Below are 26,924 nucleotides of genomic sequence, written 5' to 3'. Positions count from 1 at the left end.
ATTAGAGAAAAAAGGATGGATCTACCTGTGGCCAAACATTTTTATAACCCAGACCACAGCATCATGGACATGAAATTGCTGGTATTGAAAGGGAATTTCAAGTCCCAGAGAGATAGGAGACTATGGGAGTACAAACTTATGATGACCTTTGACACATTCAGAGCAGGATTGAATGTGTCACATGGATTTATGTCTTTTTACATCAATTAAGAAATGTGCTCTTCAGAGCATCTGGGGGCATCACAGCTCGGACCAGACCCCAATCAAAGGACAATAATACGTTCACACTGCTTATCTATGAACCACAACAATCTTTATGGCCACAACAGTTTGCCCCCTTGCCATAGTGATAGTTCTGCTTCACATAACTTGTTTTTTTTTTGTTTTTTTTTCACTGCACTATTCTATTTCCTGTTGTGTATAAATATGTGACTCTTCAGATTTTGTGTTATACCATGCCTGATGAAGAGACCTGAGTAGCCTCGAAAGCTTGCTATTATTACCATCTTTTCAGTTAGCCATTAAAAGGTATCAACTACTGAGGACTCTCAGTTCTTTTAAACAGTTTTTTTTTATCTCTACTGGCTAACATGGTACAAAGATATATTTTACCTGTATCAATATTTAAGCTAGAATTGCTGTGCCAGGCCTTATTCTAGACCCTATCCCATACATAAATTCGGTGCCATTTTACTATTTGTACTTTGGGGCAATTGATGACACACTTCCTGGTGTCTGCCCCTAAAATGTGAAGACTCCAAGCTGGGTCTCCAAGTTGTGTGTTTTCTGTAGTGATAGGGGTCTCAGAGCACCAGGCCTACACCTGTTACTTATCCACCTCAATATTTATGTTAATAGTCTTGGAAGCTAATAGCTGTGCCACAACAGTGTGGCTGCACTGTAAAATGGTTTGAACTGTTTTGGGCGCTTTTAGGCTCACCTAAAGGCGTTGTCTATGCTTTTTTGTTTTTGCCTCACATTGAATTCAATGGAGTTCAGATACAGTATGTTCTTCGAGCCTTTCAACGAACCGTTGGGCAAACACAGGTAAAGTCGATGAACACAAACCTTGGGAAGATAGCTCATCTCTTGTTCTGTTCTAAACTCAGCCATGTATATTTTTTCTAAAATATAGAAAATTGTATATAATAGAGATGCTACTGTGGAAGTCAGTCTATACATATGTTGTACAAAACATCTGTGCAATTAACAAGCCAACCAAGGGAGAGGGGTTGAGCCACACACTCACTCAAAGGGAGACGGTTAGTAAAGGTATTTAAACCAAGGAGTGGAACTAATGACAAAATAGTGCATATTATAAACAGACAAAGAAGCAACCTGTTTTGAAATGCGTTGGATTGGCCATGCAGGCCTCTGTACGCAGGGGTGACTTCACCCGTCCTGCTTCTGCGTACTCTGCATCCGGTGCCTTGCTGCGTTGCCGCATTGCTGGGGATGCCGTAGGCTGAGGCGTCCTAGAAACAATATCACACCCAGCAGCCTGGGGGTTGTTCTGTTGTGGCGGGATCGACTCGCACAGTATCGTGTACCTGGCACCTCCTCCGAGCTCCATCCCATCCAGGATTGCACACCTTACAGAGGACTAATCATCCTGTGGAACTCACCACAGTACCCCGCACCTGGCACTCCCTGCAGGCTCCATCCCATATAGGATTGCGCCCGTTACAAAGGACTAATCATCCTGTGGAACTCCCTATAGTACCCCGCACCTGGCACTCCCTCCAGGCTCCATCCTATCCAGGGTTGCACCCCTTACAGTGGACTAATCATCCTGTGGAATTCACCACGGTAACCCGCTACTGGCATTTCCTCCGGGCTCCATCCCATCCAAGATTGCACACCTTAGAGAGGACTAAGCATTCTGTGAAACTCCCCATAATATGCTCCTTCTACCTCTAGGACGAAGTTTGCTGGACTGTGACCTCCATCATCCACCTGGGCCTATCTACTGCTTTATACATCAGCCCTTGGCAGTTCATCTGTGATCACAGTGAGTGGTTAGATCTTCTGTTTATGATGGACTATTTTGTCATTAGTTCTACTCTTTGGTTTAAATACCTTTATTAACTCTTTCCCTTTCGGTGAGTGTGTGGATCAGCCCCTCTCCCTTGGTTGTCTCATTACTTGCACAGATGTTTTGTACAACATATTTATAGCTGACTTGCACAGCAGCATCTCTATCATATACAGTTATCTGTGTTTGACACTATGACATGAGTGATCAGTTGCTGCTAGCTGCTTTTCTTTGTCTATTTGGCTATTGCCTACTAATTGGGGCGCAGATACTTCTTCATTTTAACTCTTTTTCTAAAATATCTGATCAAATTCTAAAAGCTCCCATTGACTTAACCTCAAAATGTGACATTTTTTATGTGAATAAGGCCATGTGTGCACGTTGCGTTCAGAAACTTGCAGAAATGAACGCATCCTCTGGCAGAAATTGTCATTGTCAAAATTGGTTTTGACCACATAAACGCAGGAAATAAGCAAGTGTTTTTATAGCGTTTTTGCCGAGTTTTGACCGCGGTTTACATGCAGTTTCAGTGCTTATATTGAGATGCATTTTCAACACAAATACCAAACTAAATAAAGTTTGAACATGCAAACAGTATGAAAAAATTGAAAAAAAAAATAAAATAAATAATCTTTAAATCATACACTATAATGATAATTTACCAAAAATTATTATAGCAATTGAATAATCATGTGCAAAATAAAACTAACAGTATTGTTTCACTCATTTTTTAATGTCGGAATGTATGTGAGGGCAATTTGAAACTGCTTTCCCTTACAATAATGTAAAAACGCATGCTTTGATTTTGTCAAAAAAGCATGCGTTACGCATCAAAAAAGCATGTAAAACGCTAGACTTTTCTTTAAGGATGCGTTTTGATAATTCTCATTGACTTCAATGTTAGCAAAATACTGCCAAAATGGCAAAAATAATTGACATGTTGCTTCTTCAAACGCAAAGATTTTGACAAATTTTAAGCAACTTAAACGCTGCGTTTATAAATGCATCGTGCGCACAAGAAAGCCCTATTTTCCATAGACTTTGCCTGGAAATCAAAACACATGCAATTTTGCATTAAAACGCTGCAGCTCAAAACGCTGCAGAAACGCAAGAAAAAATGCAACATGCGCACATGGCCTAAAACTAGTTAACTATGGTAGTTCCTGAAAAATGTAAATGTGAACAGAGCCTTAAAAACAATACAGAAACAGTTTAAGTTAATATTTATTCATAGAATACAACAAGATGAGAATACTTAAGAACTTTTAATATGCATTAAGTGTATGTGGCATTTTAATACAAAACTCCCACTATAATGCCAGGTGTTATGGGGAAGGGTTATAGAAATGTTTGTGCTTTAGTATAATTTATTAATTTTTAGTAACAACTTTTTTTTTGTTTTGTTTTAGGCTTCACACATAGCTTTACATTGTGATAATGACCTGGATGTTATAACAGGTCTAAGGCATAAAACTAATTTTGGAAGACCCAACTGGAATAAGGAATTCAGATATATAGCAGACAAGCATACAGGGTAACAAAAAATGTCAATTTACAGCAGAGCATGTGTACAGTAAGGCCAGTTTCAGATGGTTGTATTGGAAATCAGGCCATTCACGTGTGCAAATTGGAGCCCTGGCTGGTTCTCTATGGAGCTCTGTGTGCTCATCTAAGGATGGGTGACAGAGCTGTCTTTTATATTGCTTGTGACACACCCAGTTCCAACTCGGTACCGGGATGGACTAGTCCGGTGATGTCGCGGCGGCGTGGCCCAGTTCCGTGACCCTGGTGTCTTTCAATAATAAAGATGGATGATGATTATGATGATGGGAGTTGTAGTTAAAAGTAAAAGTTTGTGATGCCACCTGTGGTACTGCGGCTGTGGGGGCCACCGCTGCGCTGTGTATTCCCTGGGGTTGATGATGATGGTGCATCTGAGGTGATATTGCTCCCCATAGGTAGAGCTTGAGGCCCGGGGATGATGAGAGGGCGTGGGAAGGATGTAGACGAAACTGGGGGTTGCAGTCAAAGTCTTTACTCACGGTACCAGTTCCACAGGTGTACAGTAAGGCGGCAATCACCCGCGGTATGCTGGGATACACCATGATTGGCTCCCATCGATCCTGGGCAGCTCAAGGGTCAATACCAGTGCACCCCTCAGATGTGCCTTTCCTGGTTGTCTCTACTGCGCTGACTCTCGCCCTCCTGTCCCGTGCCTCTGCACACAGCGCCCTGAGCCAGGGGCCACGGACCTTTAATGGGCTTTCTGCCTGCTTGGCCCCCCAGATCCTCTGTGGCCCCCTTCCAGTGGATTCGTGTGCTGATTTTTGGCCCTGGATGCTTGTAACCACCCAGGCCCCTGGTGTTGCTAAAGAGTACGTTAGCTTTCTTTTAGTCTAGGGACCGAGTCCTTCGCTTTGCGGCCAGATCCTTCCACCCGGTGTTCTGTGGAGCAAACCCACGGGTGCCTCCCGCACTCCCGTGTCTCTAGGATCCCTTCTTCTGTGTCACCCGGGTTGAGCAGGACCCCGAGGTCTCTACTCTTTGGTCGCCTCCTCACCACCCTTTCGACCGTTCACCTTCAACTGTCCTGTCAACCGTCAACTGTTAACTTTCAAAACTCAGTTCCCGCCCACTCACCTCAAACACCTCACCCACTAAGCTCCGCCCCAAGACTGGCCTCGGAGACGGCGCCATCCACTATACAAGTCCAGCTGCACTAGGCCCTAACCACGGTCTAGTGGAGTGTTGTGATGAGTCTGTCTGTGTGCGTGTGTCATGGGAACCGGTGGATGAACCCTTCCTTACCATGGAATGGGAAACCACATCTCTGGATGAGGTGCAGTACCTCTGTGGTGATGTAAGCTTCAGGGGTGCCACACTTGCATTATTCTTTTCCAGAAAAAAGAGCAATAAAGTGCATGCTGCCATTTATTTCCAACACAGATTATAGCCAATAAGATCCGTGGGGAAAATCAGCAATATGTTACTGGCATTCTGGCTATTATGTGGCTGTGAGCTCTCTGTGTGCGCTCCATGGCACAAATGGATAAAACTTAGATTAATTATGTGCTCATATAAACAAGCCCTAACAAGACATTAAGGTCCAGAGAAAAGGAATGCCATGTTAAATGTGCAGAAATCCTACTCGACATTCACAAGTGTAAGGCTCCTTTCACACGTCAGTGATTCTGGGACGTTTGTGCTTTTTTTAAAACGTACCAGAATCACTGACATACGCAGACCCATTATAATGAATGGGTCTGCTCACACGTCAGTGATTTTTCACTGCACGTGTCTCCGTGCGGCGTACCCGCGTGTGCGTGATTGCCGCACGGAGACATGTCCATTTTTTTCTGGCATCACTGATGTTCCACGGACCACGCAGTGGTGTGGTCCGTGAAACACGTGCCAGAACAAAACGTGCTTTTAAAATAAAAAACATTTTAACTCACCCGGCGTCCAGCGATGTCCTCTGCAGCCCGTTCTCCCTGCTGCTTCTGAGCTGGCTCATTATTGTCGCGCATATTCATTATGCGCGACACAGCCGACCCGGAAGCAGCTGCTGCGGGGGTCACCGCCGGCCGGATGCTGCACCGCGGGAGCGATCAGCACCATGGACAGCGGGAGCGCGCACAGGTGAGTTGTTTTCTAAGTGCAATCACGGGCCACGGAGAACAGAGCCCGGATTGCACTTAGACAACCCACGTGTGCCGTGAATCACGGCACACGCAGGGACATGTGCGTGTTTTACACACCAGTGAAAAACGTCACTGTTTTTCACTGACGTGTGAAACGGGCCTAAAAGAGCAATTTATTGTAACCATGTAGGTGAAAAACAACTCGCTGGCATAAAATTTCCATCCCAAAAAGTTCACACAAATGAATATGTTTCATTCCTAAGTACACTGGAGATCAAAATTAGAGAACAATGTATGATCACTTGCTTTTTTAAGAAATAATGTAATCTACATTCATCAACATTTGAAGTTTTCTTTGTAAGGGGCAAACCATGCCACTACAACAGCATTTTACAAAAGAGCCAAAGTATATCACTATTAACTCTTCATTTTGACCAAAACATGATGATCATAATTAGAGAACAACAATGACTGTAGCACAGAAAGATTATAACTAAATTTTCTGAAGGTAACTACAGTCACCAATCAGTAGAAAGTGTACAGGCCTTTGCTGTGAATGACTTCAGCACATCTGCAGCTACAGGACATCACTGGTCACTCACACTGCTTTGGTGTGATTTTGGTCCACTCTTCTTCAGTATCTTCCACAGTTCTTTGACTGTTGTGGGTTTCTTGGCCATACCTTTGACATCAAGAATTTTTCAGAGGTTTTCTATTGTGTTTAGATCAGAACTCTGCTTTACTTTATTCTGCTGTTGTTCGTCCTGCTCTCTGGGCTCTTACAAGGTGTATTCTATCCATAGCACGATGGACCCCGGGTTGTGGTTAGGATTGTTCTTTCTTTCCTTTCTAAACCGTCAACTCCGTAACATTAAGACTGAGCCAGGGTCTGGCTAAGATGGTGGACAACGCCTAACTCCAGTACTATATTCAGCCACTGGAGGCATGATCACTGTTTCTAGAGCAATGTCCTGCGGCTATGGACATAGCAACTGTTAAGGGCACCTTACACGCTGCGATATCGCTATCGATATCGCTAGCTAGCGTACCCGCCCTCGTCGGTTGTGCGTCATGAGCAAATCGATGCCCGTGGCGCACAACATCGCTTAAACCCATCACATGGACTTATCTTCCCTGCGATGTCGCTGTGGCCGGCGAACCGCCTCCTTTTTAATGGGGCGGTTCATGCGGCGTCACAGCGACGTCACATGGCAGCCATCCAATAGAAGTGGAGGGGCGGAGATGAGCGGTTGGAATATCCCTCCCACCTCCTTCCTTCCTCATTACCGGTGGACGCAGGTAAGGAGATGTTTGTCGTTCCTGCGGTGTCACACATAGAGTTGTGTGATGCCGCAGCAACGACGAACAACCAGCGGCATGCACAACCAACGATATTATGAAAAGGAGTGACGTGTCAACGATTTTTGACGTTTTTGCGATCGTTGATCGTCGCTCCTAGCTGTCACATGCTGCAATGTCGCTAATGGCGCCGGATTTGCGTCACAAACACTGTGACACCGACGATATATCGTTAGCGATTTTGCAGCGTGTAAAGCCCCCCTTTACTCTCAAACTACCAGTCATGTAGTTGCCCTGGCTGCGCTCTCAGCTACATCTGTCCCACGCCTTGTCTTTGCCCAACAAATTCTCTCTGAGGATAAGCCTGTAGCGTAAGTCACCATAGGACATAGTCAAAATAAACTTATACAAAACTTATACGAAAAAAACCTCACCAGAAATAAAGCCACCAGCCAAAATATGATATCTCACATTTGTTTTCCTTTTCTATTATTTTTTATCACACAATTTCTACAGGATGCAGCCGGCCTCTTGGGATATCTGTCTTTTGTGTCAGTGCACTTTGAAAAGCAGAAACTGCTGTGTGAATTCTGCTTTTCATATATTCCCCTTACATAGTCACTGGTGTGCGTACCTTCTCTCCATATAGTGTAGATTTTTTAGGTTTTTGAACCCAGTTCAGACTCAGAATGGTGTTCCAGACGTTACTTCTTGATTGATTTGTAGTCTTTTGTTTGTGAACCTGGCCCCACCCACACCTATTGCCAGTCCACATTATATGCATATATAGCCTGGGTCTCAGCTTGCCATGCACGGTAAGTTTTTTTTTTATCTGCATGAGAGGACACACACTAGCTAGGGACCCCAATGTAGAGAAATACTTTGGCGTAGTGTTGGGGCTCTATTGCATTGATCAATTCAATGGCTAAATTTCTCTTGATTCATATGTTCATGGCAGTAATGCAGATTCCATTTTTCATACTTTCACTCTCACATATAGCTATTGGATTTTTCAGGCCAGTATTCACACAGCAGTTTCTGCTTTTCATATATTCCCCTTACATAGTCACTGGTGTGCATACCTTCTATCCATATAATATGATCTAATAGAAGGGTGCTATCAATAGGCTTTGCCAAGACACTGCACATTGCACGTACTTGTGTGACTGACGCTTTATGGTAGATCCTATTAGTGTGCAGTTTTAATGTCAGCAACTGCCCTCTCCTGATATATTAGGCTGTGGGTGGTTGTTTTATTGGTATTCTGCACCTGTACAGTTCCAACCTTTATCATGGGGGTCATCTGCATCCTCTGCATGTGCATTTGCCATATTTTGACCCTTTTTTTTGGCTGGTGCCTTATTTCTGGTGGTTTTTTTTCGTATAAGTTTATTTGATTATGTCCTTTGGTGAGTTATTGTAATGTAGTTAGGGACTCGTAAGCGTGGGGATCCTTGACGTATGGGTTACGAGCGTATATATCTTGGCCAAAATATGACCGATACCTCATATTTGTTATCATTTTTTATCATTTGTTATCACACAATTTCCGCAGGATGCAGCCAGCCCCTTGGGATGCCTATCCTTTGTGTCAGTGCTATCAATAGGCTTTGTCTGGACACTGTGCATTGCACGTACCTGTGTGACTGACGCCCTATGGTAGATTCTATTAGTGTGCAGTTTTAACGCCAGCAACTGCCTCCTCCTGATATATTAGGCTGTGGGTGGTTGTTGTATTGGTATTCGGCACCTGTGCAAGTCCAACCTTTATCATTGGGGGCTGTCTGCATGCTGCATTTGCATTTACCATTTTTTGACCATTTGTTTTGACTGGTGGCTTTATTTCTGGTGATTTTTTTTTTTCATATAAGCTTAATAGGCCTGTAGGGGGCTTTATTAATCAGTGCTCCATACATTTAGAGATTCAGGCCTTTTCTTATCCCACTGAGAGGAGTAAGGTGGGCTTTATTATATCCTTGCTCATTGACAGGGCCTTGGAATGGGCTACATCTTTATGGAACTGTAACAACCCCATGATACAAAATTCAGCTACATTTTTAGGGAACTTAAAGCAAGTGTTTCTTGGTCCTCAGGCTACCCACAATACTGCCTTACAAATGCTAGATTTGGTGCAAGGGAATTCCTCATCAAGTCAGAACACAATTTGTTTTAAGACATTGGCTGCTGAGCTAGAGTGGCCTGATAAAACTCTCATACCGGTGTTCTGGAAGGGTTTGGTTACTCATGTAAAGGATGTGTGGCGCCCCTGACCTGGTCAGGCACCACTGAGTACTGCAGACATGCTGGGTCAGTACTTCCAGGTAATCCTAAAGGCTGGAATAGGGTGTGTACGCACAGACACATAGCAACCAGGTCTCCCACACTTTGATAGGGGACCCTTGGGTAGACTGAAGAGGGGTCTTGTCTCCACATCTCATCAAGGGGTGTAGTGGAGGGGCTAGGAGCTAAAGTGCAGAGGCTGTCAGGAAAGTAGTGGAGCGAGCCAGTCTGATAGTGGTGAGTGCGGGAGTTGCTAAGGGAGACGTGCGTGGTCACTAGTCAGACCCTGCGCTCGTGAAGTAGCCGTTAGCGGGGGAGAACGGTTACCAGTCAGTCAGAAAGACAGAGAGAGTCAATCGAGTATGGGGACTCTTGGTAACTAGGCACGTACGGGATACAGGTTCCCAGAGCAGGCTCAAGTTTAACTACCTGCTAAACCTGCCGGTGAGGGTACTTCAAGTACCTCACCAACCACACAGAGTCCGAGCCTCAGCAGCAACGCAGGGACCCATAAGGAGATATAGCCAGAAGCCATCTCACCTGGTCCACGCTGCCGGCAAACGGTCAAAAAGGGGAGAAAAGGCAGTAGCGAATTCCCTGGATAGACCCCCACGGTACTTCATGTCAGGAGTTATCTGAAAAAAGAACTGCTCGGACGGCGAGTTAATGGTTATCCTTAGACTGGCTTGAAGGATACCTGGTTTCACCTGGATTATCTCAGCATCGCCCGGGTTAGCTCACCACAGCAACATCAAAAGTGAATAAAGAGCAGTTGAAAGACTTTCTGGACTGAGACTGAGTTATTCTGGGACTTGTTGTTCTACACACCCGATCCCCTGGGGCCAGCTTCACTCATGGGAGGCCACACCATCCGACTGCAGACTCCATCAGCCCCAGATGCTCGTTAAAACTGCAGTGGCGGTTACCCATATCCCTGACCGCAAACCGTGAGTGGCGTCACGATAATAAACTTAACTTACCTGTGGCCAAATACACAGAAAAAGGTCCTGTGGCATCCCTGAAGCTGGATCGATGTCCCTGGGGTGTCACATCTTCTCTTTTGGCGTCACGAACAGGATCATGGACTAGACCTGTTTAGGCAGGTGACTGTATGCCTTGGCAGTCTGACTAAAAAATTTGAACCGCCGCCATTTTAGCCACCGCTGAAAAAGAAAAGTGCGTCATCAGAAAACTGCGCAGGAAAGTAACCGCCCAAGAGAGGAGGGACTGACCCAGCATCCCCAGAGCGCCCTGACTCCGGAGGAGGAGGGAGTAACCTGCAGAGAAAAACGGGAAGTGCACTGATTCGTGGATGAAGCGGAACTCTGAGGGAAGATGGACACTGTGAGTACTACCACCCCCAGCCAGGGCACCGTAGCCCAAGCGACGCTTAACCCCAGCATGGAGAACGCAGCAGCGTCTAGCCCCGGTGCGGTGATCACAGCCGCGCCGGCTGAAATCTACCCAATCATGCCAATCTCCCTACCGTATGTCCTAGGGGTGACCTGGTTGCCCCAATATGATGGCAAGGTGGACACCCTAACAGCATTCAAAAAGAAGATTGGCACCCTGCTGGATTTGTATGCAATTACCGGCAAACAGAGGGCCGCAGTGGTGCTAGGGCAACTGACTGGAGCAGCAGAACTAGAAGCTGAGGCCTGGACCAGTGATAACCGGGTCTCTGTAGACACCATTTTTTCCAAGCTAAAAGCTGCCTTTGAAAATCGCACAGAGGCACAGCTGAGAATGGGCTTCTATAACTGCCACCAGAAGTCCCAAGATAGTATTAGAGACTATGCTCTCAGGTTGCAAGCCGCACTGCGGGCCCTCAAGCTCGTGGACCCTGTCAGTGATCAGGAAGGAAACAGGATGATGACAGAAAAGTTCTTGCAGGGCCTGCACTCCTCTGAGGATAGAAAGCAGATGAGGCTATGGTCCCTGGAACACAGTGATGTGGACTTTGCCATTCTGAAAGACAGGGCCGTGAAAGCACTCCAGCCCCCCATCGACACGGACCCCATCCAATCTGCATGGTCCCCCAGCACCCCAACTGTCGGAGCAGAATTCTCCTCACAGGCCCTGGTAACAGCAAAAGGACTCATAACCTCATCTGAAACCTCAGATACCCTGTCCTCCCAGGTGCAACAGCTCAGCAAGGACGTCGCCCGGATGCTGAGAGCAATGCAACTCCCACCAGAATCTAACACCCCTCACAGAATCCTGCTAGCTGACAGTCCAGAAGACGTCCCTTGGATGCGAGGAAAAAAGATCCCTCATCCCGAGGGAGGAGCAGCGATAGCTATGACTCGTCCGGACAACCCATCTGCCGCCGTTGCCAGGAAGCAGGCAATTATGCAAGAGTCTGTCCTTTAAACGGGCTAAACCTGGGGCCAAGGGCCAGTCCCCAGGAATAAGAACACCTGGCCCAGCTGTCTGCCGTGACCACCCAGGTAACGATAATCCCGTATGTCCTTTATCGCAGGTTTTGGTCGGACGACAATCTCCGACATCCGGACCCTGACCTCACCATCTATCCAGCTAATGGACAACTTATAGACCAGATTGGGGTCAAGGAGGTGACCATAAAGGTGGGGAGGCAGGAATTGAAGGGACAAGGACTAATTGTTGTAGATAATGATGTTAAGGAAAGGAACCCACAAATGATTTTAGGCACTAATGTCATTGAGAATTGCCTAGGAGAAGTGTTGTTTTTGCTTCAACAGATTGCTGAGGTTGTTGAGGGCGGACAATGGAGAGCCCTGCAAAAAGAGATCCGAGTCATCTTGCAGAAGCAACAGGTACACCAGACTGGCGGTGAAATTGGTAGTGTGCGGGTGATAGATGCCAACCCCATTGTGATATCCCCACGGAGCGAGATGATGCTGTGGTGCAGGGAGCGGTAGGTCTCGGGGGATGGGATTACCAGGCTGTAGTAGAACCCACTCATTCCGTTCACTGGCCCACAATCCTGACAGCCAGAGGGGTAGTTGACAAACACCAGGGAAGGGTACCCGTACGAGTACTGAACTGTGGGGAGGAGGAAGCTAGACTACCAAGATACGCTACCATTGCCAAACTGTTGACCTGCCCAAACAACGCTATACAGCCCGTGGGCCCCCTGACACAAGCTGACTCAAAAGGGGATGAGACCTCTCAAGAACAATTAGAGGACTGGTGTCAAAAACTCCATGTGGGGACTGACTCTATCCCCACCTATCAAAAACAAGGGGTTCACGGATTCATACAGGAGTATGAGCAGGTTTTCAGTAAAAACCCACTAGACTTTGGGAGAATCAAGGGGGTGCAACATCACATACCCACAGGCAGTTATCCTCTCATTAAGGAAAGACATAGGCCTATACCCCCAGCCCATTACCAGTGTGCCAAAGACATGCCGAAAACATGAAAAAGGCAGGAGTCATTCGGGACAGTTGCAGTCCTTGGGCAGCTCCCCTAGTCCTGGTAAAAAAGAAGGATGCAACAATGAGGATGTGTGTAGACTATAGACGGATAAACCAGATAACACACAAGGATTCCTACCCGTTGCCACGGATAGAAGAATCCCTCGCTGCTCTAAAGGCCTCTAACTACTTTTCTACCCTAGATCTCACTAGTAGATACTGGCAACTTTCTGTGGCAGAAGAAGGTCCTGTGGCATCCCTGAAGCTGGAGCGGCATCCTTTGGGGTGACACAGATGCTTTGACCACCCAGGAAGGGGACTCATTACCCTGCCCCCTCATATCGATTTTTGTCATTCTGAGCGTAAATTGGAGGTAGCTCACAGCAGACCTAGGGTTCGTTTGGCTCCAAGTTTTTCCGTACCCTTATCTTCACCACACACTTCCGTAGATGCCTCATCTCTAGGGCAGGCGCTTCCTCTCATACAGCTCGTAATGGTGGAATCTGCTTCACTTGTCGGCAACCTGGTCATTATGATAACTGTTGCCTCCATCGATAGGGAAATGATCGTGTCTAGTGACTAGAGTTGAGCGATGTTCGAGGTTCGCCAATTTCATATTCGAGTGATTTTGGGGGGTGTTCGAGCTCGAACTCGAGCTTTTTGCTAAAAGCTCGACAGTTCGAGTTAGGTTCGAGAATGGTTCGATCAACAAAAACGTGGCTTTTTACAGTAAGGCTATGTGCACACGTTGCTATCTGCATGCATCCTGCGTCCCCAGCACAATCCCTCTCTCTGTCCTACTCACCGATCACGGGCGTCTTGCTGCACAGCTGTCACAAATCTGCGGCATCTTTTCCTCTTTAGAAAATGGCTGCCGCTTCATTATTCAATCAGGTATTCCCCGCCCACCAGCGCCCATGATTGGTTGCAGTCAGACACGCCCCCACGATGAGTGACAGCTGTCTCACTGCGACTAATCACAGCCGCCGGCAAGTGGGTCTATATCGTGCAGTAAAATAAATAAATAATTACAAGAAAAAAAATGCGGTTCCCCCATATTTGATACCAGCCAGGATAAAGCCACACAGCTGGAGGCTGGTATTGTCAGGATGGAGAGCACCACATTATGGGGAGCCCACCACCCTAACAATATCACCCAGCAGCCGCCCGGAATTGCCGCATCCATTAGATGCGACAGTCCCGGGACTCTACCCAGCTCATCCCGAATTGCCCTGGTGCGGTGGCAATCTGGATAATAATTAATTTAATCATGCCAGGCGTCTCCCCGAGATACCTTCCATGATTAAACTGTAAGTGAAAGTAAATAAACACACACAACGAAAATTCCTTTATTTGGAATAAAAGACAAAAAAAATCCTCTTTCACCATTTTATTAATCCCAAAACAACAATCCAGGTCCGAAGTAATCCACACGACACTGTCAGCTCTGCTACATGAAGGGAGCATTCTGTGTCCTCTCCACATAGCACATAAAGAGAATTGCGCTGTAATCTGAGACTTCAGTCTGCAATGCAGAAATCAAGATTACCAAATCTGCCCATGTTTTTCATTAGAGTCAGTAGCTCAATGGTTAGAGCGCTCGACTCAGAAGCATTAGTTCACGAGTTCTAGCCCCCCGGCTGTCCCGGTAAAAAATTTAATTTATTTTAAATTAGGATTATTTATTTAGAACTTTAATTTAATTTAATTATGCACTGAGGGGAGGAACCGGACACCAGCTGTGAGCCACACCTCTAAAATCGGAGCAGTTCACGGAATGAGTCTGCATTGCTTTATCTCTTTCTCTCAGTCAGTCAGTCAGTCAGTCAGTCAGTCAGTCTCAGTCAGTCAGTCTCAGTCAGTCAGTCAGTCTCAGTCAGTCAGTCAGCCTCAGTCAGTCTCTCTCTCTCTCTCTTCTCTTCTCTCTCTCCTCTCTCTTCTCTCACTCTCTCTCTGTCTCAGACCTGGCGATGATCAGCTGATGCGGTCACCTGACAAAATCAGCTGACACTATAAGTCGAGCGGTGAGGCCGGCTTTTTACCTCTCGGCCGGCTAAACTATCAGCTGATGCTGTCGGACAGGAGTCTGCACAGAAGTGTGTAGTTTGGTTTGTTTTTTTTTGCACTCATGCATCATCTGATTGTATAAAAGCCATTTGTACAATCAGCTGCTGTGTCGTGATTCAGGCCCTTGAACCTGACACATCATCTGATCGCTTTGCCTTCCAGAAAACCGATCAGATGATATTGGATCCGGATTGGACGGCCCGGGTGCCTTGACCCAGGATTACTGTGGAGGGGGGTTCTTTATTTCAATAAAGATGGAGTCACTAATTGTGTTGTGTTTTATTTCTAATAAAAATATTTTTCTGTGTGTTGTGTTTTTTTTTTATCTGTACTAGAAATTCTTGGTGGCCATGTCTAATATTGGTGTGACACCATGAATTTCGGGCTTAGAGCCAGTTGATAATATACAGCTAGCCCTAACCTTATTATTACCCAGCGAGCCACCCGTCGCCATCATCTGGCGCTGTATCCAACTCTTCCAGCTGCCCTGAAGCCGGGTGGCTTGCTATGTGATAATGAGTCAATACTAGCTTTGTTTTACTAGCTAGTAATAAATCAGAGATTCTTAATGTCAGGCAAGTTTGACCCGGCCATTAAGAATCTCCAATGAAGGGTTAAAAAAAAAAGACAACACACAGAGAAAAAATACTTCAATAGAAATAAATACACAGACACATTAGAGACTCCATGTTTATTAATCCCTCTCATCCCTCCACGATCCATGGTCTTCTGTCTTCTTTCTCCTTCAACCCATGCAGCTCTGCTACATCAGACAGCACTGCATGGGAGGAAGACGCTGGTGCTGCCCGTGCACTGCAGTCTATTCACTCAGTCAGTGAGTAGCAGAGGCTACAGGCTGTAAGCGGTGACATCACCACTGACAGGCGGGTTGCTATAGCAACGGTGATCTCCGTTATTGACCGGCTGTGGCAGCCTGTGAATATCAGAACAGGGAAGCAGAACGGGGAGTCGACCATGTGCCAGAGCATTTTGCCGGTATACGGAGATGCTGAAACGATCACCGCGTACCGGAGAGTGCAATGACAGGACCTAGCATGACGTCATAGCCATGTGACCAGTCTGTAGCCAATGAGATAATAGACACGTGACTGGTCACATACTTTTTTTTGACGTTACGGAAGATCCTATCATCAGTGCTGGTTACCGGGAGGACGCAGCAATTATCGGAAGAAAAAGTGGTGGGAGACAGAGTGCAGGACGCATCACGGGGACCTGTAAGTGTTATGGCAATGTTTATTAACTGTATGTGTACATTTATAATGTGTTTTATGTGTTTGTGTTTGCCTCCCATTGTTTTCAATGGGGTTTGAGAGGTTTTTCGAACGGGTCGCCGAACCGAACTCGAATATGGCCTCCGTTCGACGAACCGAACCGAACTTGAGCCTTTAGAGGCTGGCTCATCTCTACTAGTGACTGTCACTAGACCATGGTGCATCCCTCTCTAAAATTGTTTCCAGTTAAACTGTCGATTGGGAAGTCGACTTTATCTGCAAGGGCTTGTATGGACTCGGGGGAGACAGTAATTTCATGTTTTCACGTTTGCTCATCAACATGCTGTTCCTCTGTTGCTACCTAAACCTATTAAGGTGCGGGTAGTAAATGTCTTTGACAGAAGTTATATGCCATCAATCTGTACCTATATCCCTTACTATAGCACCTAAGCATCAGGAGATCATCTCTTTTTTGGTCCTCTCTGATGGTATGGATGATCTTCTCTTAGGTTTGCCGTGGTTGCACCTTCATTCTTCACATATTGACTGGGCTTCTGGTGAGATACTCAAACGGGGTACTTTTTGTGAAGACCACTCTTTTCTAACACATGTGGAGACGGTCTGTTCGGCAGTTCAGTCTGATTTCTCTACACTTCCCCAACATTACTGGAAATATGCAGATGTATTTTCTAAGAAAGCCGCAGAAACCCTTGCTCCTCACCGGCCTTATGATTGCCCTATTAACTTGATCCCTGGTGCAGGAGCAACTCGGGAACGTGTATATCCGCTTTCCATTCCAGAAACTGATGCCATGTCTGCTTTTATTTAAGATGGTCTGGAAAGTGGCTTCATAAGAAAATCTCTTTCCCCAGCTGGTGCAGTCTTCTTCTTCATGGCGAAAAAAGATGGGTCTCAGCGGCTTTGCATCCATTATCGGTGGTTGATTGCCATCACTAAAAAAAAAAAGTACCCTTTGCCCATTATCTCATGTTTGGAGAAGCCAAGGTGTTCATAAAGTTAGACCTCCAGGGGAAAAACAATCTCATTCGCTTTCAAGAGGGTGACAAATGGAAAACAGCCTTTAATATTCGAGATGGTCATTACGAGTACCTCATCATGCTTTTCGGATTGTGTAATGCCCCCGGAGTGTTTCAAGACTTTGTGAATGAAATTTCTCATGATCTCCTTCAATCCTCTGTGAATTGCTATCTTGACGACATAAATATTTTTTTCCCCGAACATGACAGCACACATTAGGGATATAGGTATTTAAACACCTGTGAACTAATTCCCTTTATGCTAAATTGGAAAAGTGCTTACTTGAAGGGAAGTCCCTTCCGTTTCTGGGGTATATTGTCTCAGGGACGGGGCTAGCCATGGATCCCACCAAACTAGAAGCAGTATTGAAATGGCCTGACCCCCATTCACTGAAAGCCATGCAACTCTTTCACGGTTTCATTAATTACTACCGCCAATTCATTCCTCATTTTTCTACCCTAGCAGCTTCTTTAGTTGCACTTACGCTAAAGGACCTAATCCTAAAGTTTGTTATGATGAAGCCTCTAGTGCTTTTACATCTCTCAAAACCCATTTTTCCAAGGCCTCAATTCTACACCGACCTGAGCTTAAGAAACCATTCCTTCTTGATGTGGATGCTTCTTCCATCAGGGCAGGTTCAGTACTTTACCAGAAAAATGATTAGGGCCGCAAACATCCCTCTTTTTTGTTTTCCAAGTCGCTTTTTCCCTTAGAACGATATTACTCCATTGGTGACAGGGAATTGCTGGCTATGAAGATGGCCTTCTCCAAAAGAAGGCATTTATTGGAAGGAGCGAAATTTCCCTTTCAGGCTTTTAACGAGCATAAAAATTTGCTTTATCTGCAAACTGCACAACATCTTAATCCCAGACAGGTAAGATGGTCGTTGTTTTTTTATCATTTTAATTTTTTGTTACACTTTTGTCCAATTAAAAAAACATGTGAGCCAACGCGCTATCCCGGTCTGTTGATCCGTCTAGTGAGGAAGACAAACCTTGTCTAATTGTTCCTTCCAATAGCCTTTGTACGGTTACACCAGTCTCTTTAGAAGAAGTGCCACCAGGAAAATCGTTTGTTCCCGCAAACTTGCAAAATGATGTTCTTGCTTGGGCACATGAATCTAAAATCGGGGGTCACTTTGGAATAAAACAAACTACTCAGTTTCTAGACAGATTTTATTGGTGGCCTCGTCTGGCTTAGGACATTCAGGAATTTGTGCAAGCTTGTGTCTCTTATGCCAGAAATCGACCATCCAGACATAGACTTGCTAGATTGCTTTACCCTTTACCGATTGCTGACAGACTGTGGAAAATGATCGGGATGGATTTTCTCGTGGACTTACCCAAGTCCCATGGTAACAATACCATCTGGGTTGTTACCAATCATTTTTCTAAAACGGTTCAACTTGTTCCTCTACTAAGAATTCCCTCCTCACGAGCTCTAGCAGCATTGTTCATTAATCACATTTTCTGTTTACATGGTATGCCCAACATAATCACCACTGACAGGGGCCCACAATTCTCATCTTGTTTTTGGAGGGAACTCTGTCAGTTGCTAAAAATAGGCAGAAGACAGATTCAATTCTATCACTCTGAAACGAATGGCTTAGTAGACAGAACAAATCAAAAGCTAATCACGTATCTACGGTACTTCATTTTGGCGAGTCATAATAACTCGTCCATTTTACTGCCTTGATAGGAATTTGCGCTGAATAATTCTGTGTCCGAAGCTACTGGACAAACACCTTTCGTCCTGAATAATGGTTGGCATCCTCGAATTCCTGTACTATGCCCGTCCCATCCACTATCTCGAGTGTTGAAGAGTGGGCTGTTGAGACTAGAGATATTTGAGATCACACGCAGGAAGCCATATGTTTATCAAAGAAATGTATGAAAGTAACAGCTGGCATGCGCCGCTGCCCAGCTCCTACTTTCTCCCCAAGGGAATTAGTGTGGTTATCCTCTAAAAACATTAAGTTTCGAGTAGCGTCTCCCAAGTTCCTTTCAAAATTCTTGCCCAGATTAATCCTGTAGTCTATTGTCTTAAGTTACCATCTCATTGGACTATTGCTAATACCTTTCATGTTTCTATGTTGAAACCAGTTCATTTGAACAAGTTTTCAAGTTCCTTCCTGGTGGACCCTGATTCATCTTTGGATGATTATGAAGTTAATTCCATCGTATGGTCCAAGATGGTCAAAGGCAACAAATATATCTTTTTGGATTGGACTGGTTATGGTTCTGAAAGACCGAACTTGGGAGACCCAGGAGAATATTCAAGCCTCAGGGCTTATTGTGGCATTTGAACGTCAGAGTGAGTGGGCTGTTATACGAAAGGTGTTGTTATGCTCCGAAGGCAGCTTCCCTCTGCGACTGTGGCCCCTACTCGGCTTATCGCCAGTCTCAACATCTGGCTCAACCTTGTGACGTTCTGTTGGCATCCCTGCCACCAGAGACTAAGTGCATAAAACCGGCCACTGCACATGCGCAGGCTGAATTTGCTCTGCCAGAGAGTAAGTGCAGAAAAAGGTCCACTGAGCATGTGCATAACGTGGAACCTTCTGATTGGCTATTGGACGTCAGCTGCTCGCATAACGTGGTATCCCTGGATTGGCCGGTTGGCGACACCCACATTGACTGGGCGTGAGCTTAGTCTGGGCGGGGTTTAGGTTATATATACCACTGATGCTGGATGGCGCTCAGTCTTTTTACACCCTTATGGTGTGTGGGTGTTAGGCAGGTCACTTGAATTGCATCTATAGTACCGGTGTGTATGCTGGTTAAGCATGCTGTGCAGCGCATATGGGCAGGCCGCTTGAATTTCATTTATAGTACCAGTGTGTATGCTTGTTAAGCGTGCTGTGCAACCCTTATAGGCAGGCCACTTGAATTACATTTATAGTACCGGTGTGTACGCTGGATAAGCGTGCAGTACACTGCTTATAGGCGGATCGGTTGAATTTTGCATTACTTTTTTGTTACTGATTGCACAGTCAGTGTGCAATTAACACAGAGTCTTTGTGCACTCATTGATACTCTGCTTTACTTTAGTCTGCCGTTGTTCATCCTACTCTCTGGGCTCTAAGCAGCTATATTCCATCCATAGCACGGTGGGATTGTTTATTCCTTCCTTCCTAAGCTGTCAACTCCGTAACAAGAACATCTATCAGTACAGAAAAACATCCATATAACCCCCATCAGTACAGAAATATATAATGAAAACTCATCATTACAGTAATACATAACCAGAACTACAATACGTATACAGTGATGAGCAAAAGGGTAACAATATTTTGAACTTTTGAATTTCAAATTTCATATCTCACCATTCACTACTTCTTTAAGTGCGGGACGGCCTTGATTTTATAAACAATCATCTTGGCTATCGTATACATAAATTTGACTTGTAACTATTTAGCATATGATTAGTTATGCAGATTCTTGTCATGTTACTGCATTGCTACTATGTTACTCCTGGTGTTTAAATTTTTTTCTTTCTGTATACTGCAAATTACAACCTTTTCTCATATTCCCTAAAAGGTCAGTGTGTTATTAGGTTGATTTTCAAACGAAAGGTCACTAGTTAGAATCGTGGAGCAGCCATGAAGAAGATTTCCCAAGAGAAGAGAAACAGCATCATCCAGAAAATCATTCAAGCCAAGTTACTTTGTAAACTCGAGTTCTATAGGTTTGAAACGGACAACATAGTGTTCCAGCAGGACAATGAACTGAAGCATATGTCAAGATTGGCAAAGAAATGGTTCAATGACAAGGAAGTATAGGTGCTGGATTAATCCCCACAATCACCAGACCTCAACCCAATCAAACACTTGTGGGTAGAATTGAAGAAATAGCTGTATACATACCCATGTGAGTCAACCAGTATGCATCGATATTGAGAACGTGTAGAAGAGACCTAGGATCAGATGTCGGTTGACACATGCCTGAATTTAATTGAGAGAATGCCCACTGGAGGGACAATCAGAAAGATTCAGGCAGTGTTGAAAGCCAAAGGTGGATTTATAAAATACTAACAAAATAATAAAAAAAATACATTTATATTTTTAGGAGCAAAAAGTAACAATGCAGTGACATGACAGGAATCTGCATAATTAATCATATGCTAAATATTTCCAAGTCAAATTTATTTATGAGACAAACTAGATGATTGTCTTTGAAATGAGGGTAGTCTCATGCTTAATGCTGTAGTGGATGGTCAAATATGGAGCCTGAAATTCAAAATTTCAAAACATTGTTAGTCTTTTGCTTGTATGGTACATCAATTGTAATGTCAGGTCAGGCCCATATAAATTTGTATCGCATGAAATTACAAATTCCAGTACGTCCTCAACAATGGTAAGGAGAAAGGAGATACTGAGAGTTGTTGTTATAAAGTCATCATCAGACTACAGCCCTTACAAGAGCTACAGTACTGATGTGATGTAGTCAGTATCACAAATAAACATTACATCCAGGTACCCTATAGATGACGTTGACTGTGATCCAAGTAGTTGTCTTTCTTTTCTTCATCTTGTCCAGATACCATGATGACTTTCACATTCACAGCTCGCTTCTACAGCCTTCGATCTTTTCCAGTCTTTTGCAGCTCCTCCTGGCATGATACCTTTAAAAATAGCTGAATGATTATAATGCTCCTAAATAAAAATATCTGTCCTGCTTTGTACACCAAAATAAATAATTGCTCCTCATTGTGTTTCCTGCCCATCCTGACTCATACACTGTCACTCTTATGGTACATGCAATTGACATTGCCGTCTTCTTTCTATATTATGCCCTATTTTCACACTGTCCTCTTACACTGAATCCCCTATACTGCCCAGTCTCTATACTGTGCCCTCTCATAACACTCCTCACTCCAACATACTGTCCCCTCCTTGCTATGGTCTCACACTGTCCCTCCATTCTGCACCCTCTCTATACCGCTCTGCCCTCACTACACAGTCTCTATTCTGTGCCCCCTTACATATTTCTCATCCCATACTGTCTCCTCACTACCTCTGCACTCGTCCCCCCTCACTGTTCATACTGTCTCCGCATACATTCCCCCCTCGATCCCCATACTATGTCCACATCTATCCCTCTCCACTCATACTGGGCTTGCATATATTCCCCACCCTCACTCTGCATATTGTATCCACACTCATCCTGCTCCCTTGCTCTCCATACTATGTCCTCAAATTTACCTCTTCGCTCCCCATATAGTCCTCAATTTGTTCCCGCCTTGTTCCCCATACTGTGTCCTCAAATTCACCCTTTATTTGCTTCCCATGCTGTATTGCACATATCACCAATTTTCTAAGTAAATAGGTTTCTCAATGTGCTATTGACATGAATTTCTCACCAGATGTTGGTAACAAACCATCCAACCCACACAGGCAAAGAAATCAAATCACAGATGTCCATAAATTAAGTTATTTGCAATAATGAGAAATGACACAGGAAAATACTATTGAACGCATGTCAAAAGAGTGGTGCAAATTGCCAATGGAAAGTTATGACACCAACTGAAATACACCAGTATTTACAATGCAATCCTGCCATTTAAATTAAAAAATGATATCAGCTTGTTGAGGTGATGACCTATAAAAGGGTTCCACACAAGAAACAGCTCATAATGGGTAAAACAAGTGAGCTGTCTTAAGACATTAGCAACCTTATTATTGCAAAACATACTGATTGCATTGATTACAGAAGATTTTCAGATCTACTGAAGGATCCAGTGAGCACTGATGAGGTTATAATCCTTAAGTACAAAAAACAGAATTCCACCATAAATCAGCTTTGAGAGAGAAGGAATGAAAATAATTCACAAGTTCATGTGAAGCCCAGATCCCAGAGCTGTCAAAAGTCTTTGAGTGACATCCTATCCCTACTTTGTAAAAGGATAAAATGGTGCTCCTTTGTCAGCCCCTATATTATATACTGGCTATGATAGCCTCCTGCATTCGATCATATGATGTGATAGCTATAGGGGAAGCTCAAGTGGTACTCCTGATGCCATTAGCTCACTCTCTATGTCTTCAAAAGTGTGGGAAATGCATGGAGCATAGGATTTCTGCTCAGCAGCCCTGATAACTCCAGTATTTAATCAGAATGACAACGTGAACAGCAATGTGAACAACTTTTTCTTATCTCTGCACCCCGGGTATCTCCAGTATTACATCTACATCTCTACTGGGTTCATATCTTCATCACCTAAAGAGAGAGTAGGGGTATTCAGACTACATATGCTCTCAGACAACTATCATAATTTTCAGGGTTTTTTTCAGTGTAACAAGGATTTTGTGATTTTAATTTTATAGTGTTTGCCTACACAAAATATGTGAGATTTGCTGACCTATTAAGGAATTTATATATGTTACCGGCAATGTGTAAAAACAGGCATTTTATAGAATACCTAGGCAATGTATATAATGCTGGAAATGGGTCATCAAAGTATGAAATACATCAGATGTTCATACATTTCCTAGTCATTCTATATAATACCTAAATGACAAACAGGCGGAATGTAGAATACTACAGGGGTGGTCAGTCCAAAAGTAGGTGGACAGGTAGGCAGCAGCAGATCAGTGAAACTGGCTCAGTTGCCCTTAGCATTAGCAACCAATCAGATTCCATCTTTCATTTTACAAAGAGTCTTTGAGGAATTAAAAGTGGAATATGATTGGTTGATAAGGGCTGAAAAGTGGAATCTGATGGTTGCTAAGGGCAACTGAGCCAGTTTTACACATCTGCTGCCTGTCCACCTACTACTTTTGGACGGACCACCCTGTATGCTTTCAGGAATGAAGTAGTGTGCTTGCTGTGCCATAGCAGCAGACTTCCATTTACTGTTTTGGGGTAATTGCTGTGCCATAGCCGCAGACTTCTATTTACTGTGTTGGGTGAATTGCTGTGCATTAGTTTTTTGACTGTTTGTTACTTCTTTCATTAGTTTTTTTTGTTACTAAAGACTTTTCCAATCTGGGCATTATATCAGACTTTTCCTGAGCAGTTCTTGTCATTCTTTATAATACCTAGACATTTTATGTAATGGCTAACTTTTCCAATCTGGGCACCTAGACCTTTTAAGTAATGGCTAACTTTTCCAATCTGGGCACCTAGACCTTTTATGTAATGGCTAACTTTTCCAATCTGGGCACCTAGACAATTTATGAATGGCTAACTTTTCCAATCTGGGCACCTAGACAATTTATGTAATAGCTAACTTTTCAAATCTGGGCACCTAGACCTTTTATGTAATGGCTAACTTTTCCAATCTGGGCACCTAGACCTTTTATGTAATGGCTAACTTTTCCAATCTGGGCAGTATATCAGGCTTTGCCTGAGCAGTTCTTGTCATTCTTTATTATACCATTATTACCATTATACCATTATACCATTATTATTATTATTATTATTATTATTATTATTATTATTATGTCATTATATTTGAAATAATTTTTTAAATCATCTTGTATTTTTAGGCTATGGTCTGGATGGGCAAATAGAAATGAGTTCGCTCTCCAAGTTTTATCTATGTGATGATTGGTGAGGATTTCAAATGTGATGGGAGAGTGGTCTGACCACACTCTAGGGTGAATGGTAATTTGTTTAATTTTCTGTAAAGAATTGATGTCAGAAAGGACTAGGTCAATTCTTGAAAAGGATCTGTGGGGGTTTGAATAATAAGTATATTCTACTGAGGTTGTATTTAGGCATCTAAAGATGTCGTATAGCTCCTCTCGGTTGATCCAAGAATCAAGAGTGACATTGAATACCCTGCTGTTGTTGGAAGAGTCGAATTTAGGGTTAGGTATGGCGTTAAAATCTCCGAAAAGTAAAAGAGATCCCCTTTGGTGTGATCTAATTAAAGATAGTACTCTATTTAGGAAGGTAATTTGTCCCTTGTTGGGACCGTATATGTTGGCTAGTGTGTATGTAGTGTTATTTAGTTTGCAGATGATTATTAGATATCTACCTTCTGGGTCAATTATCGTTTTCAGTTTTTCAAATGTTATTGAGTCTCTTACAATGAGAGCCACCCCTGATTTTTTCTTTTCATTTGAAGAGAGAAGGATTGTTGGGAATGATTTATCTTCAAATTTGGGTGTTTTTTCTAGGGCGAATTTTGTTTCCTGTAGTCCAATTATATCTGCTTTGAATTTTTGGATGTCCCTCCATATGAGAACCTTTTTTATGGCGAGTTTAACCCATTGACGTTGATAGTCAGGAAATTTGTGGTCATCTTGGTGGTTGATAGTTTTTTTTTTGGGGGCTTTTTCTCTTGGTATGGTCTAGACATTTGATATTCCTCCTGCTGGGGGTACTTTTTGTCATGTTATTGATCATGTCAGGTAAACTTGAGGTAACTATTTTAAACATAATCATGGGGTGAAGTTACAAGGTAGATATATTGTGGGAGATATATTACAACAAATTTCTCCTTGTGGGCTAGTGTTTTCTGCCTATTGGGGTGGTCCTGATTCAGATAAAGGACTTGAGCGAGGGTGCACTGATAATTATCTCTTGGGATCATCTTTTTTTCCTTCCCAGGTTGGGGAGATGCGATTTTCAAGTCTTTGAGTAATTTCAGCCCCTCTTCCGGCTCTTCGATTGACATGGTTTTTTGCTTAAATGTGAAGATCAGATTATTGTTTGGATGGCCCCAGTGGTATAAGATGTCATTTTTCCTCAGAGCATCCGTGATTGGTTTATAATCTCTTCTCCTTTTCAAAGTCTCCTTTGAAAGGTCAATAAATTCTTTTAAGCTCTCGTGGGGGGATGGTAAAGTTTTGTTGTTTCGTAAAAGATCTATTAGTTTTTTTTTCTTCTATAGAACGTTAATCTCACAATGACGTCTCTGGGGATTTCTTCTGCTAAGAATGTCGGTTTTGGGAGCCTGTGAACGCGTTCAAATGAATACTCCAATTCTGGGAGGGTAAAGCTTTTTTCACTATGTTCTTTACATTAGAGTTCAGCGCGGTTCGTGGTTCTCTAGTTCGCGGTTCGAGTGATTTTGGGGGCTGTTCTAGATCGAACTAGAACTCGAGCTTTTTGCTAAAGCTTGATAGTTCTAGTTACGTTCGACAACGGTTCTAGCAGCAAAAAGCCAAGCTAATTACTAGCTGGCTTTCCGCTGTAATAGTGTAAGTCACTCTGTGACTCTCACTATTATGAAATTTGAGCGTATAGTATGCGGGAACAGCGCATTTAGATCACTGCTGCTGGGATAATGGCGATCGCCATTTTTTTTTTCCTTGTCTTGCTTCCCTAAGCGCGCGTGTGTAGTGGGGCGGGCCAGCATGTCAGCCAATCCCAGACACATACACACTGCTAAGTGGACTTTTAGCCAGAGAAGCAACGGCATGTGTGATAGGATGTCCATGTCACATGTTCCTGCATTATAAAAACAGGTATCTGCCCGTCAGGACGCCATTATCTGCCTTCTGCGTCTGGGTGTCAGTCACCGCTGGCGTAGCTCCTGTCTCCGATACTGCTGTGTATGCTCTACACCCAACGCTATACAGAATAGGGATAGAAGTTTCTTTTAGCCTTTGTAAGGGCTAATAACAGCAGGCTCAGAGCCATAGGTGACAGTCAGGTCCGTGGAAACAGATTTTAACAGCTACAGATAAGAGCGTCTGTGTAGCTAAGGTCAGGGACTTCCCATAAAGTGAGGCTTCCTTTCCTCTACATAGGCCCACAACCCTGCCACTGTACCCTCCTGCCCTTTGCACATTCCAGCTCCTTGTTACTAAGCCTTTATGCTAGCAAACACTGAGTAAACTTAGTGGCATCCTAAAAGTGGCTGTTGGACTTCATTATTGTCCCACTAGTGCAAAGCTATTTGCGGCACCACTGCATTGTATACTCAAACTCATTTTTACTAAGCCATTATACTAGCAAACACTGAGTAAACTTAGTGGCAT

The 26,924-nt window shown here is 43.9% G+C and overlaps 1 protein-coding gene across 1 annotated transcript in view; it reads left to right on the top strand.

Annotated features, from left to right (window-relative positions):
• The window catches only part of NOX3 (NADPH oxidase 3), a 698,296-nt gene that overhangs the window by 652,540 nt on the left and 18,832 nt on the right, over positions 1-26,924 (top strand). Inside the window, exons 12-13 of the mRNA XM_075339672.1 lie at positions 3,445-3,569; positions 25,994-25,999. Of these exons, the coding sequence (XP_075195787.1) occupies positions 3,445-3,569; positions 25,994-25,999 (131 nt within the window). The remainder of the gene's footprint in view (positions 1-3,444; positions 3,570-25,993; positions 26,000-26,924) is intronic.

The sequence above is a fragment of the Anomaloglossus baeobatrachus genome, chromosome 3, assembly GCF_048569485.1.
Source record: "Anomaloglossus baeobatrachus isolate aAnoBae1 chromosome 3, aAnoBae1.hap1, whole genome shotgun sequence".
In the NCBI taxonomy this organism is placed as follows: Eukaryota; Metazoa; Chordata; class Amphibia; order Anura; family Aromobatidae; genus Anomaloglossus; species Anomaloglossus baeobatrachus.
The sequence above is the reverse complement of the archived record's forward strand: the minus strand, read 5'-3'. Positions and strand labels throughout refer to the sequence as shown.